General features: G+C 39.9%; 1 protein-coding gene across 1 annotated transcript in view; it reads left to right on the plus strand.

The window, feature by feature from the left end:
* LOC104274000 (neurexin-3-like) overlaps nt 1-16417 on the plus strand; it is a 261458-nt gene that overhangs the window by 199972 nt on the left and 45069 nt on the right. The window contains exon 5 of the mRNA XM_009869507.1: nt 11333-11634. Within this exon, the coding sequence (XP_009867809.1) occupies nt 11333-11634 (302 nt within the window). The remainder of the gene's footprint in view (nt 1-11332; nt 11635-16417) is intronic.

Raw genomic sequence — 16417 nt, forward strand, 5'->3', positions numbered from 1 at the left:
TTTGTTCAGGTGCACTTTATCTGCCTTTCCACAGGGATATGCTGTGCAACCGTACTGCCTGTACCTGCACATACGCATCCACTACCCTGGTAAACACACCCTGGTGAACTTGCTTCTCTATAGACGTAGCAGAAGCCTGGTCTGTTTCTCATTGCATACAAATGCACACATTTTTTTCCGTAAAATAATTACTGGCCAGAGCTACTCTGCCAGCTTGTAACAGTCCCTTGCCTGTGGCTTTGTTTTGAGAAGAATCATTGTGCCTCAAATTGGGTTTGGATACTGCTACTTCCATGAATGGTCTCATGATGAGCATAAACGAAGGGCAGCAGTAGTGCTTGGCGGTATGTTTTGATACTGTGGCAATACTGGGGTTTTGCACATACAATTAGTAACAGTAAAGCTGTGAGGAGCTGATGATACCGCAGCCTCTGTGGTACCAGCTGCATGCGCTGCTCTTCATCTCTCTTTCATCTCACTTTTGCTTTTTACCTTCCTTCACATCTCCCCTTTCTCATGGGCATGGCTTTCAACAGTGCTTGCTGATATCGAAAGGGATAATTTCATGGATCATTATTGTGTTATTGCAGTGCTCAGCGTTAACTATTTTTCTACTTGCACTTCAGGCTGGAAGGATGCCCGAAGGGCTCCCTGCCTACAGCCAGCGAGATGCCTGCTGCGAGCCTGCTGCGCACACACCTCGTCCAGTGCTGCCTCTCTGCTCCTGTCCTTCCAGCCCCTTTCTTTGAGAGCTTCCAGCAGTTTTCAGAAATAGTGCCCTTTAACGGAAGTGGGAATTTCTTCTCCCACCAAGCTCCTTTATTCTGAATGCACTTTTTGACTTGCTTTCTCTCAGTGTTGGTGTAAATCTTTTTAGTGCATTCCCGCAGTCAGTCTTGGAAGCCTGCCACCAACAGTTCCCGTGGTTTTTCCCAAGCAGGACCAATCCTACCACACATGTAGTGAAGACTATGATAGCAACTTAATGATATTCTTCTCCCTAATGCTATGGCTTTTGACCTAGGTCAGAAAGTTTAAGGAAGACCTGGTCTTCAGTATGTAAAGGAACAAAAAAGTGCATTATTAGCTGAATCTTATTCCTTTGGAATCTACACCCAGTAATAAACAGGTCTAAATACTAAGCACCGGGATTAGTGATTAGTGTTTGACTTGTGTTTTTTAATAGGCTAGAAGAGTAGTGGTAGTGTGAAACGGGATTGTAACTGGATATGAATATATCAAATTGTTTCAGGCAAATAATTTTTTAAAAAATATTTATTCAGCATAATTAATTTCAAAAATAAACATTCCATACTTTTATTTTACAGTGGAGCTCTATTTTTTTTAGAAATGTTGTTTTAAGGAAGTGTAAAACAAAATTGTTGTTTCATTTTGGGTTGAGAAAGTCATTGCTACAGGATTGGTTTTCTGTCTCTTTGGCTAGTTGGTAAGAGCATAAATAACAAGCAAAGCTCTAAGTACATAGTGCTACAGTTAGACTGATACTTAGAGTTTATTGTTTCTTTGCAAATAGCAGAGAGTGCAACATCATGCATGGATGCCAGTTCAGTTGTTTGTACTTAGCAAACAATTGAAAATAGGTGGAGAGGAGGATGCCCAGGACCCTCCGTACACTGCACGCGCACTGGGTTCGGCATGTAGCTTCTCCTCACAGATGTGCAACATTTCTTGTTTGCACAGAAGTTTTATTAAACTCCTAGAGTGTTCTTTTCCCATAGGTCTCAAGGACTTAACCTATATTTTTGTTATCTTTGTAGAACAGATGGAGACAGCCGAGGTTAATTAAGTGCCTCAGGTTGCACAGTAAATCAGTGGCAAAGTCGAGGATAAAATGCTCGGGTTCTGACTTCTACACCTGTAGTTTGTCATTTAGATCAATATTGGTGAGCAATTTAAAAAAGATGATGTTGCCAACCATATGCTGTAATCTGTTGTAGACATATGTCATCTTACTTATTCATTCTCATTATTGTAGTTCTAATACTTTTGTCATCAAAGCATTTAGCTAAAAGATTTTATGAATGCATTTTTGAGCTATTTTGTGTGGTCTTGCAGCAAATCATGCTGGTAGATGATATCTGTAGTAAATGATTTTTTTGTACAGGTTCAAATTCTTCTTCAGACCCTTCTGTTAATGCTTCCCTTCAGGAAAAGAGAGAAAAAGTGGTTTAGAGAGTCAGTAAGGAATCTCTGTAACATATTATTGATGAATTTGTCTTTGCTGAATATGTGACTAAGATTTTTTATTTTTCTCAGAGAGATTTTGTTGAAAGGAGAGTAATATCCTGTTGAGTGAGGAGGAGTCTGAGTCTTCCAGGGCTGAGAAGCAAAATACCTTTTAATTTGTGTGAATTTCCATTTCTTTAGGTGTTGTGAACTTCAGCTGTGTATTTAATAGGTCCATACTCCAAAAAATTAAAGCAATCATGCTTCTAACAGGCTATTAGCTCTATCACTTTTGTATAAAGTGATGGAAACTGCTTTATATGTTTTCCATTATATAATACATGTCAACTGTCTGAGGATCAGGAGCCTGTGTGATATTCCTCCTTTCTCTGGGTTAATGACTCAGGCACTGACATACCTGTTCCCTCCCTTTGCTCTCTGTCTTCTCTGTGCAGTGGCCCAAATCCATCAGAAGAGTTAAGTCACTTTGCAGGGCTGTTTCTGGACTTCTTAGGCTTGCAGTTCAGGGGGTTAGGGCCCCTCCTCTGTGTTGGAGCCAGCCCAAAGAGCATCATCCAGGGAGGCAGGCAGCAGCAGGCGGAGGTGGAACCCGCGGCTCTGGAGCTCTCGTGCAGTATCTTTAGAGAAAGCAGTTCTTCCTCCTGTTAGTTAAGAGCTTTGGAGCTAAGGGGAAGAATAGATTAGTCAAGTTTGACAAAAAGGCAAACAATCATTATATTGCCAAGTCACCTTGATCTCTTTTGGGCTTAAATTTGAGGACCTTTTAACAAGTGTTTTCTTGTAGACTCAGAATATGATGTAAAGCAGCAGGTAAGGGAGGAAAGGCCGTGAGTCCTCCTAGGCACACACTGTTCTCTGGTGTAACACAGTCCTTCTTTTGCTCTTACTGGTGAGATGAAAGAGCCTTTTGGGTAAAACCAGAGCTGCTACACTCTGCGCATTTTGAGTTCAGCACTGAAAGAGCACCAACTGCTGAGTGCATCTTACCTTTCCTTTGGACTTCTAAGCTAATGTTGCTCTTTGCATTTCTCAAACATGGTGCGTGTTGTTGTCCCCAGTTGATTCTTACCTGCATGGTTTCTGATTTTGATACTGTGATTCTTCTCTGCTTCCAAGTTACAAATAAAGTAGATAGAGTAAGTGAGAATGCAGAGCCTGAGGAAACAATAAATTACACTATTTGTGAAAAAGCTAAGATTAACCGGAATGGTTTAACTCTAGTAAGCATTTGGGAAACTGCTCTTTCTACTCAGCACTTAATCTTCTCAATTAATATGTCTTTCTGTGATTTTACAGACAATTTTTTTCCAACAGCAAAAATTCTTTTTCTTCTGAAAATTTATTCCCTTAATTTCCTTGAAGTTAGTCATAATATACTTTTTATAAGGTTTTATCAGTGCAGTCAATTCAATCATCTCATTTTGACTTTAGGACGACTTAAGTGTTTTGACTTTACAGTTTATGGGGTATGAATGCAGTTAGTATGACTCTCAAAGCTTCCACATATCAGTATCACTGATGGTGATGCTTGGAGGATGCTTCATGGATAGAATAATGTTTCACACACTATTTATTATGTGTCTAAATAGTTAAATAAATTCTGTAAGACTTTTCAAACCAATATTTGCTTTGGACTGTTGAGAGCACAGAAATGCGTATGTGAGGGAGAGAGAACAGGACTTTATGAGAGGTGTGATTAATGGTGTCACTGATTTAGTCAGGTGGTGTGAAGAATGACCTGACTAGAAAAAACAGTGCTATTTAGATATATTATTTTTCCTGCCCAAAGACTAGAAAGGAGGAATGCAACAAAAGACCTTGGACAACTTAATGGACAATGCAGTAATCTGCTGTTTAGCTGTTAGTGAAGTCTGTCACCATCTCTTTAAAATAACAGCCTGATTGTTACTAAAGTATCCAGCTTTGTTTTAATAATATGAATCAGGGTGAGCTGCTTTGACTGCTTCTGAAGGCTTTCATTAGGATTTTAGCATTCAGCCACTGGACAACTCTTTCAGAGTGTGACGGAGTTAATTCACCTTTCTTGCCCTTCAAAGTTGCTGGCTGACTTATTTTCTGTGACATTTGATGCACTGTTTCTCTTCCCCTAGCCTCTGTGGGAATATCAGCTACACGTGAAAGTGACTTGGAACATAAATCATTCATTGTTCTGTTAATGTAATGTTGAGGATCCTAATTATTATTGGTAACTTCCAGGAAAACCCGCCTGCCCAGAGCAGAATTACCTCCAAGTAGAGTACATTGGGGTAATAGAGTTCATTGTGGTTTTCCCAGACTGGAGTTCTGTCCCATCTTTTGAGAGGGGATCTATCATGGCTCATCATCTAGAGCAGATTCTAAGTCTATTTTCCACTTAGTTCACATGGTTCATATTTAGAATATATTCTTTCCAGATTTCATTATGGCTTGGGTCAAGAGATTTCCTACAGCTCAGTTAGAATTTTAATACTTCAGTTTTGTTGTTTATGGTGTAAGGATTAGTTCCGAAAGGACACGAAGTTATACACACTGGCACAAAGGCATTTACTCATGTCCATCCCCAGCTCTACAGTGACAAAGCAGGAATACTTGTTAATTTCAGTGGTACAAGAAGACTGCCACAAAATTTCTTCCCATGAAGTTCAACTGTGCTTACTGGGGTCATGATGTTAGCCAGTCATCCCATCAGAAATAAATTAGCTACTTTCCTTGTGTTAAATGTCATGCTGTTGAAAGCATAGCTGATCCTCAAGTGTAATAAGTTCATAGCCACAGAGTACCATGGCTCTGCTGTAATATTCTACTGATTCTACCAGCATGTCCTCAGGTGAGGAGGGTCCATCATTCAAGCAGCAAGACTAATGTCAACAGTGGGAACTGCTGCCTTTTTTACCTCCTTGCACTTAGGCCTTCTGTGTAGTTGTATTTTGTAACACTTTATTACGTTGTGCTGGTTTGGGGCATTGGTCAGTTAGTGGTTAGCAATGGTTTTCCTTTGCATCACTTGTCTGTCTTGGGTTTTATTTCTCTTTTGTTATTTTTCTTTTTCTTACAATTTATTATAACAATTAATACTCATAATTATTATCATATTTCAGATATTCAACTCTTTATCTCAACCCACAAGTTTTCTCACTTTTACACATTCAATTCTCTTCCCTCCCAATCCTACTAGGAGGGAAGCGAATGAGCAGCTGGGTGGTGCTTAGTTTGTCAGCTGGGGTTAAGCCACGACATACATCCTTATTGCACTAACTTAATTATCCACTCACAGTACCTTTTGAGTACATTGATATTTATTGTTCTGTGTTCTGGATTCATGGTGTGTGTTCTGGATTCTTGGTGAGGTTGGGGTGGGTTTTTTTGTGTTTTTTTTTCTTGCCGTGGTGGATGGCAGCCCTCAATTTTCACAACAGTTCTGCGTTAGGTGTTGAAAGCATTTTTTTTACTTAAAACAAGTTGCATACCTGTAGGATTTTCTGCAGTTTTAGCAAACTGTTAAATGGTAGAGAGAAAGGGTTCCTGTAAATAACTATTTTCCTTGTTGACCTCTGTTTGACAGATGGTCAAGGGAGTACCCAGCTGTTACGCTGCCTCTGTCGTTCATGCACACTGCTGTGCCAGCGCAGCCTGACACTTGACAGTGTTTGGCCGTTCTTAGATTATCAGACAGCACCAGCTCTCCTGTGCAAAGCACAGCAAACCATTCAGATAAGGTAAATCCCACTGAACGCTGGAGTTGCTATTAATTCTGAAGCAGTGTAGAGAGTTTACTTTCCTCGCTGACAGAAGATGTGCTCTAGTGTTGGCTGTAAACCAAACCCCAGTGAGATAGGGAGTGTCTCAGACTACACCTGTCATGTAGTGGGTTTTGACAGCAGGTGAGAGGTGAGCAGCTGACTTTTTGTTTTTAGGAAAGTTACTTGATGTTTTCTTCAGGAGGCTTCAGGAAAGTAACTATCCGTTTCAAAATTTTGAAGTATTTCCCTAATTGTGTCTTGAGGCCAGAAATCCTGTTACCTGAAATGTTGCTTTTGTTGAGTATTAAACTTAGTATCTCTGGGCAGAATCAATGTTTCTAGGATTTGCTGGTTTTGGCTTCAAAGACATGAAGTATTTATTTTCAGGCATCATCCAAAACTTCAGAGGCTCCTCTGCTCCATGCACTTTGCTGTGGTGACTTTCTGGGAGGACTGAAGAACAGCAGGAGGATGGTTTCCCTCCTCAAATGAATGAGAACCTGTGGAATGATCACAGGGTGAGGAGCTAGGAGCTCCTGAACTCAAATGCTTTATCTACTCCTGATTTTCTTGGTGGCCATGAGTAAATCTATATAAATGTCTGTGCATTGGTTTCTTCGTACATAAATCAAAATGACAAGGTTTCTCTACTTCGTAGTTATGCTGTGAATTCTGAATATTTGAGTGGTCCTTGTAGAAAGAGGTTTGTCAGGAACACATAGCAACAGCTTTGCACCTAAAAACTTAAATTTGCCATCTGGCTCTCCTGAACAGGCAATATAATCATACGCAGTATGTTAAGAACCCCAGTCTTTTACTCTTCCTGGGAATCTGAGACTCAGCAAGGTCTAGGGTTTTTGCAGTAGTGAGAAGAACGGCTTAGGTAGTGTTTGGCTGTGCTACAGAATGTACTGGTAGGGGATTTGAATGGGTATAGATCTGAGACTTGCAAAACTGGCGTTGCAGTGGAGTAGAATGTGCTAGCTGTGCCTGTTCGTGCTCACTCAGAAAAGGTAACATTCTCCATCTTCTTAATGTGACTGCATTCATTCAAGGACCTAGTGGTGGACCTGGCATTGCTAAGCTAATAGTCAGAGCTGATGATTTTTAAAGGTCTTTTCCAACCTAAACGATTCTATGAAAAGGTCTGTGTTTGTCAGTTTGAAGATCCCAAGCTTTGCTTCTACTCTGGTGATTTCTGCAAGGCTTTGAATACGCCAAAGGCTTAAGTCTGAACGTGGCATTTTGTACAGGTTTTGGATCTGTGCAAATCCCAGCTGTTGCAGAGAGTTTAGTTATGTGAATGTGTTAGAGAATAAATAATGGATTTAGATTAATATTAACAAGTGAAACGGAAGATTTAATTGCTTACATATCCTAACCTGCTTTCAGATTCTGATTTTTGCAAATCTATTTAGTACTGAGTCAAAAATTAAATATTGCAAATAATGTATAAATCAAGGGAGTTTGCAAACAAATCCTAAATGCTCTTTTAAGTAAACATTATTTTATGCGGCTTCACTGTCACACTTGAACAGCGAGATCATCAGTTCAAATTAACAGCGCTTCCTATGTACAGGGTTTCACGTCCCAGCAAAACTAGGGTTTGATCTATTGCTTCATGTAACACAAAGGATTACTGCTGGCTTTCAGCTGGGCCTCAGACTTTGCTATTCTAGGTTAGCTGTGTTGCTTGGTATACTACCACTGTTTAGAGAATGTAGAAGCCGTAGATATCACAGGGGAACTAGTGGAGCCTTCAGAAATGTACGGCACAAGGGCGTGAGCTAACAGATAACAAGCAATTCACCACTCTCTGGTCTTCTAGACATCACCAGACTGTGCCTGGAAGCATATGGAAATACAGTGAGACCTGCAGCCTACTCAGGGCTTTTTTCTTCATTTATTGTGCGGAGAACCTGTATCCGTTTCTCCTCTCCATGCTGTCTGGTAATTCTCATGTACATCATGGTCAAAGCCATCACATACGTTAGAGCTTCCTAACAAGCAGGACAGTGGTAAAAAGCCTTCGGTGTGGCCTGACACAGGCTACTGTGTTATAGCTTGGAGGAATACACAGTCAAGGTCTTCAGCAATTGGAGCCTAACCTGTGCACTAAAGCCTTTCATGAGCCTGGTTAAACCGGTATCCACATGGCCACTGGTAAACTGTTCAGGAATTGGTGATTTGGAGAATACAGTTTTAGAGAGTATATTGACCTTGGGCGTTGTACTTATGAGATATGGGGTGGACAGACATGAATTTGGACTGACCAGTGAATCCCCAGAGAGATTTTAATGTGTGGTGATCTGCAAATTTGAATGTCAGAGCAGTCACAGGAGGAAGGAAAAAAAACAACAAAACAACCCATAACAACATATGAAACAGAGGTAGGTGACATTATTCCAAGAACAGGCAGGCTACAATTATGGGTCAGGTCCAGAATCCCATCTGTGATGAGGGTCAGCAGCAGACAACTGGAAGAAACAAGTAGATGACATAGTTGCATGCAGAGATGGGTTGATAGCACCTTATAATAAAACCAGTGGCACAAGTAAGAGTAATATCTCTGAATTTTCTCTTCTCTGTTTTGATGAGTCTGCACTGGTTGCTGTAAATTATCATTTAGATTTCTAATCTACTCTTTGCCTTCTCCTTTGTACTGAGTAGACCAGTGAGATTTCATTTAAGTGGTTGAAAAAGTGAAAATGAGCCCTATTAATATGCTTTGTACTGAGTGAACAATCAACCCCCTGCACCTCCCTTCCCAAAGATGTCAAATGTGTATTCAGTGCTTCACACATTTATGGCTGTGGGGAAAAGGGCTCAGTCATAACAATCATGTTTGACTCCTGCCCTCAGATGCTGACTGTTAGATGGGAATCACTTGCTGATACAGAAAACATGTGTCCAACCTGATTGTAACATGTTCCCTTCCCATGGATCAGGAGTGACTAGGCAGGGGAATTACTATCCTGGAGAGGGTTGTTAAGTGCTTGGCTCTGTCCTCCAGAACTGCAATCAATATCAGGCCTCTGTGCTTAGACTGGTTGAACACTGACACGAGAATATGCAGTCCTTGGTTGTAGTTAAATGTATTCAGAACAGAATCACAGAACCCAGTAATTTGGAAAGGGCTTCTATGGGCTGTGTAGACCACTGGTTCAGAGAAGGTCCGACTAGAGCAGGCGGCTCAGGACTGTGCATAATTAAGATTTTAGTATTTCTAATGATGGGGTTTTCACAGTCTCTGTAGGCTTTTCGTAGTGTTTGACCATCCTCAGGATGAAACATTTTTTCATAAAGAATGGGAATTTCTTGTATTCTAGCTATGTCTGTTGTCTCTCATCCTCCTTCTGCAGACCTTTGAGAAGAGTTTGGCCCTGTCTTCCCTGTGCTCTCCCATTAAGTCATTGCAGAGAACAATAAAGTTTCCCTTGAGTTGCCTCTTCTTGAGGCAGAACAAACACAGTTCTCTCAGCCTTTCTATACACATCACATACTCCAGTACTGTGAGTGTTGTGGTAGCTCTTTGCCTGACTCACTCCGGTAAATTGAAGCCATTCTTGTACTGGGGAGCTCAATATTGGATAGAGTACTCCTGACATGATCTCACAAGTGTCCATTGCCGGGAAGAACTGCATCTCTTGGCCTCCTGGCTGCATTCTTGCAGGTACAGCCCAGGATGCAGCTGGCCTTTGCTGAAAGGGCAGACACTGCTGCCTTGTGCTTGACTTGTCCTCTGGGGCCCTCAAGTCTTCTTCTGCAGAGCTGCTTTTGAGCTAGTTGTCTTCCAACCTGTACTATTGCATGGAGTAATTTGTCTTACTGTTTGCTCGCAGGGGTGTCTAGACACATGCTTACATAAATACAAACATACATTACTGCTGTCTTCAAAGTGCCCAGATTTTTAATGAGTTCATTCTATGATACCCTCAATCAAGACTCCAAAAGTCTCTGCTTAAAGCAGACCTGTCACTTGAGGATAATATATGTTCATGTTACAACACTGTGCTGCTTTGTCATCACTGTTTCATGCTGTGAGGGTACAGATTTTACAGTGTAGATATTTTTCAAGAACGAGTGTGACAACAAGTATTTTCCCTTCAGTCCTGTCCTAATAAATTCTGGCTAATCTGTATTAGGATTACTAAATGAGACAAAATGAAGCAGAAAAATGCTGTTAATGTCAATGGCAATAGTACCAGCACTTGCCTTATACAGCAGATTGTAAGCAATGATAGCTTGACTGCTTGCACTATCTAGTTATTCATGCTCAGACTTGCTTGCACAGCTGAGAGTCAGAAAGATGTTGAAAAACAGAGTAGGTTGAATCCATATAAACTCCATTTTAAGTAGCATTTACCTGCAGATAGTACTGGTAGGAATGGGCTACAGACAGCCTTCCTGCAAGCTTTACCATCACCGTCCTGTGTTTCTTTGCCTGGGCAGAATGGGTGCAGAGCCAGCTTGGGTCCCATGAACACATTATGGCAACAGAGCTGGTTCTGAGTGACTGTGGAAGCCCAGGTACTGGGAAGCAGACTTCCAGTTTGCATAACTTTTTTTAGGGTATTAAAATACTGTCTCCAGTTGCTAAGAATTAGTTCAATGACTTTCCCTCCTGTATGCAAGAGATTTTGTTTTTCTTAATGAGAAAATATTTCATGTCATGTGCTATGCATAATTCTCCCATGCTTATTTTTGCTGTATGAAAAAAGAAGATATGCTTGTCTAGTACAGATTTTCTGGATAAGGTGATCAAGCAGACAAATTTCAGACATGTTTACCAGCAACATCATTATTTATGGCTGTGGACAAAATGTTTTATGTGGATTTCCCTCATGCTCCCAGAGAAGAAAGCTGTAGGATGGTTCATGTGGCTCTGTTGTCTGCTTGGTCTCTCATTCTGTTGAAAGGAATGGGCCACTCTGTCAGGATTATATTCTGATGCTTGTCTTAAGCTTTGTGGCAGACGGGTTAAGATAAGTTCAAATGGCATTAACAATGGATCTAAATGCTAATCTTTGGGAAATATTGGTTTCTTTTGGAACATGTATATGACGGTCATGTTGTGATTAGTAGAGCTCTACATTGTTCTCTGAAAAAGGATGTGAAGTGTCATGTAGCAGTGTCTTTAAATGTACTTCTCCTAGACTCCACTGCATACTTTTGAATGGTCCCTATGGTGACAGTGCTGCAGTGAAACTGAAAATACAGCACTGAAATTCTTCAGTATTGAGAATCCTACCATTACTTCTCTTAACAGCCACAGTAGAAGAGGAGCTATACAGTGCTATGAGATTGCTTAGAAATTTCACGACAACCTCAAATCTCTTCTTCGCTGACTGCTGAATACTTCTTTTGTTTTCCTATTTTTCCAGCACGAGATGAGAACATGGCCACTTTCCGTGGTTCTGAATACCTTTGCTATGACCTGTCGCAAAATCCCATCCAGAGCAGCAGTGATGAGATCACTCTCTCCTTCAAGACCTGGCAACGCAACGGGCTCATCCTGCATACCGGCAAGTCAGCTGATTATGTCAACCTGGCCCTGAAAGATGGTGCGGTCTCGTTGGTCATTAACCTGGGGTCTGGGGCCTTCGAGGCCATTGTGGAGCCGGTCAATGGCAAGTTCAATGACAACGCGTGGCACGACGTTAAGGTGACACGCAACCTGCGGCAGGTAATGGTGAAGGGGAGAAAATGCTGGGGAAAATTCTGTTCTGTTTTATTGTGCTGGGCAGGTGGGAGAGACTAACAGAGAAATAGGGATGCTCAGTGCAATCGCTAGAGTTTTTCCACCTTTTCTGGATCTTGGTATCTAAAGGACAGTGAAAAAACATGAGTTGATGGGAATTTATCCCTGTTGCACTATCTTCATTTCCACTTTATTAATTTTCTGTTTTTTCCAGTTTGATTTAATTATAAAAGCTTGTGGCATAACTTTACTTTCATCTTCCTTTCCTTTTCTCTTTTTCTGTTCTCCCTTTTTAATTTTGTTATTTCCTTAATTATGATTCAATCTTATCGGTAATATTCTTGCTGCATTTAATTACTGTGGGAACAGAGTCTTTTTCCAACAGCCAACTCTATACCTCTCTCCTTTTTCTTTCAGTTTTGTTAATTGATTTAACCATTGCAATGATGTCTAATTCCTCTAATTCTGGAAGTCTTTGTTTTTTCCTTTACTTTTTCTTTTCTTTTGTGTGTGCATCTGAGTGTGCAGGTATTCAGGCTGGTGGGTATGTGTGCAGTTATTTTAACTTTATAGCTGTGGAATTAATTGTCTAGAGTCTTTCTGAGTCTTCTTGATTCTCTGTTCTTCTTTTCTTCTTTTTGATTTTCCCTCCTTCTATCTATAATGAAATTCTACTTTATTTCTTGTGTCTCTACCTGTGAGACTCTTCTGTTGACTGTGAGGACTGGAAAAGTGGAAGGATCAAAAAGGCCAAGCAAACCCAGATCAATCCAACACCCTACAATTCCACTTTGGAAAAGTTTTTTTCTGATTTTATCACTGTAATTTTGCTCATCTGCATGCTGCTTTTCTAAGCAGACAACTCTATCAGGTGATGTATTTGATAGTAAGGTAGTCTTAAAATCCTGAAGCTTTCCTCATGAAATATAAATTCAGATATAAATAGATAAGATAAAATTAAATAAACTTGCTCTGAAAGCTGGTGAATATACGAAGTCACTAAGGCCCATCTGCTGCATGATAAATGAGGTTTACACTGTGAATAGGAGCTATTTGGTATCTTGCTGATTGGTAGAAGCAGCAGAAATAGCTCATGAACTAAGATTTGAAAATCGATTTATGAAAACAGTATTATGTATTTATTTGATCATTAATGTGAATATTAACATGACCCTTAATAGTTTTACTCAGATTTATACAATGGCATTTACTAAGAAAACTTTTGTGGTAACATTTTACAGTAGCAAAATAAAATGTATCTGTGAGTAAAGGATAATCAGTACCAGGGATCAGAAACAGTCTCTGCGAGCAGATGTCAGTGGCTAATATAACTGTTAGAGTAATTCAGTATCTTTCTTTTAAATATTTGGATTTGGGGCTGAAAATATTTGTCTTTCCATATGAATGCCTGTATTTTTACATGCTCAGGATGTCTGAATCTCTGACAAAAAATGGCTCATCAAACTTCTAGGAGACTGCAGGGTTCTGACTTATGGCAACATGAGGTTTTTTTCAATAGTTCATATGCAGATGCAAATTTAATTTCTTATAGAGTGGATGGGTCTTAATGATCCTATTTCATTCAGTTTTTCTCTTCTGTCTGGTAGGGAGAGATGCACCAACTGGTTCGGGTTGTCAGTCTGGAAGGGTCAGAATATGTGCCTTTGTCTGATCTATTTTTTATTTTTAGATAGTTTCAGAATGGCTGTTCTGTAAATATCTCAGTATAGCTTACTTCTTATTTTAGTTAATCATACTTTTTATTTTTGTTGGAAGTTGGTTTTCAATGGGAAAATGGGCCTGAAGCAAAGCACATCCTTGCTTCATGCCAGGATTGGTTTGGATCTTGAAGAAGCATCAAGTGAGGAAGGCTCATGGACAAAACAGTGCATGGGAAGCTCTTAATTTCTTTTCCTAATCTTTCAGCTAATGATTTTTTTATTTCTTGTTCTGTGGTTAAATGGAAATATGCCTGTGCCTCCTTCGTGTTTGCCAAGACCAGGGCAGTGCTTTGGCAATTATTAGAAAGCAGATGAGTCCCTTGCCAGTTAAGCAGCACCACAAATTTTTAATCCTCTTGATCTATTCACTATGTTTTCACGTGATCCTGAATTCTTCAAGGATCCAACTTGACTGGGCAAGCAGAGGATGTTTTAATAAGATGCCTATGCTCTTTCCAAAGATAGGCCAGTCTTAAATTAAAAATAAGTAGCAGAGGTGATCTGGGGTCCATATCTTTAGGTAGGCATGAGTGAATATAGTTTGATCAATAGGGCTGGAGGTTTTTTGAGTCATCTTTTTGCTGGATACTTCCATTTTAATTTCTGATCAAGTTCAGTCTTAAATAAGACATTGGCCCAGAACCTAGAACTGTCCAGAGGTTCGAGATGGTGAGGCCTTGAGGAATAGTGATCCGGCTAGTCCTGAAAGTTGTCATCCAAAAATTGCTGGGAAGTTTAACCGCAGTTTTTAATAAGGAGATACCTTGAATGTGGCAGCCTTCCTGTCAGGTCCTTGGAATTCTTACTTTTTATTGATATTACCAGGAATGAAGAAGTCTTAAAACCCTCCAGTCTTCAGGATAATGAGTTTGGAAAAGATTGAAATGACTGATAAAAAATTAATACCTCCTATGGACATTTTTCAGAACACAACTAAGACTGATCACACTAGATCTTGTATTTTTAAATGCTTCATTTAACCACAACAACCAAAAAAAGATAAAGACATCATTCTAAATAAAGTACAATTTTGTTTTTCTCCATTTCTACAGCAGCTTTCAGCAGCTTCTTCTGTTTTTTTTTGTGCGTACCTGACAGAGTTTCTCTATCTGTAAAATACTTAAATATTTTTCAGACAGACTATGAACCTGTCAAGTCCTTTGATACCTTCATACAGAGCATGTAATAAAGGGCAAAGATTATTTATCATTTATAAAACTGTGCATTTTGTCTTTTATTGCATCCAGTATAATTTTATATATTCTAAATAATTGTATATGTAAGAAATTATCTACTCTGCATCTTTCCTAGCAAATTCACCTGTGAAGCTGCAGCAGAATATATGTCGTTTGGAAGCATTATTTCCATCTATGCTCATCAAAGAAAAAACCTCAATGAAAAACATTGCCTCAACATTTTGAAGCTTTATAAGGAAATCGGTAGCCTGATTTTAATTGGTTGTAGACATTGCACTGGAGAAAAATATATTTTTCTTTAAAACAAACTTTAAAAATAATTGAAAATTCCAAGAATATGATCCAAAGCTAAATCCAATTCAGGTAAATGTGAGATCAGCAGCTTCAGGATGCCAATCTAGTCCTTTCCTCTGTTCTTTTTTGGGATTGGGAAAAGGGGAAGGAGGATTTGTTTAATTTTTTTGGCTGTTTCTGGAATTAGAGCAAAACTTTAAATAGCTGAACCTTTGCCCAATACATTTTTTCGAATTGTTAAATGTTTTGTAGCTAAGCTAGGAGAGCACCAAGTGCTGCTTCTTTTTTTAGATCAAATGACTATCACAGCAGTTAATCTCCTTCGAGACAAATGAAGTGAACCCATGGATTCCCTTGAGTGATGATTGTTAACGTCAAAGCAAATCTCCTTGTTTGTTCATCTTATTACTTCAGTTAAAACTTAAGCCCTCTTCTGCTTTGTGAGAAACCTTTACTAGAAATAGGATCATGGCTGTATTTTACCACAGCTTTCAGAGCATGTTTAGGGCAATGTGGTCTGACGAGAAGAGGAGGAGGAGAGGAGACCGAAGGTCAGACTTCCCATGTCTGTCTTCAGGTCTGCTGCTGACACTCTCTTATTTGTATCATGCTCTTCTGCCCTGTCCCATAGTCCAACTTCCTTGTTTGTAAAAACGGATTTGCTAACACAGTGCGTCAGTTCAAGTGAGACTTCCTTGATGAAGAGTTCAGGAGTTTGTGCTTGTTATACCCAAGTACAGAATATTATTATTTCATTCCCATAGACAAATAAAGAGTTTAGGACATTTTGTTCAATGCTACAAAGTTTTCACAAACTTCCTTCCTTAGTCAATGCCTAAGTCTGAAATTTGCAAGCAGGTAGTTTTTACATGAGCCAGCAGAGATTTGGCTTGTGTGGTTTAGTATAGTTCTTGCCAATTTGACTCATGCTGGAACAAGGACTGGGAGCTGTCCTGGGCCACACTTGCCTATTAACACTGAAGCCAGTCACCATGCAGAGTCTGCTATAAAGATCTTTAGTTCCCCGACTGCTGAAAAGCAAACACAAAACAATGTGTAGGTTCGAACAGTTGGTATCTGCATGCCTTGGGAGGGATTAACAAAGCATCTGCAAAGTTCCGCTAAACCCAACTAAGTGGACTGATTGGCGAGTCCTCCTAGCTCCTCTGAAATTTAGATGCAGTGTAACAGGAGAGACACTAAATCTTGTCCATCTTCTTTCTTCAACCTTGACACAAGTGACACAATTCTTCATGCACAATTCCTCAACACGTTTCTTCCTACACTAGGAGAGGTTCAGTTCTTATACTCTCGTATGACAGAAGTGAGCTACAGGCAAACAGCCCAGCACAGACGTTTTTGTGTGCTTTTCCTGAAAGTCACAAACTCATCTGCTGTAGAGAAACCTGGAGATTGGGAAACTTGGAAGGAAGACTCAGAGTCTTGGACTCATCTTCATCTATGTCCTCCAGCTGAAGGAAGTACTGGCCTGCTTGTCATACTCTGCAACACTTGAGGGTAGTGAGGCTTGGAAGAGGAGCAGGGATGTAAGGGGGG

The sequence above is a fragment of the Apaloderma vittatum genome, unplaced genomic scaffold (assembly GCF_000703405.1).
Source record: "Apaloderma vittatum isolate BGI_N311 unplaced genomic scaffold, ASM70340v1 scaffold1195, whole genome shotgun sequence".
NCBI classification, from domain to species: Eukaryota; Metazoa; Chordata; class Aves; order Trogoniformes; family Trogonidae; genus Apaloderma; species Apaloderma vittatum.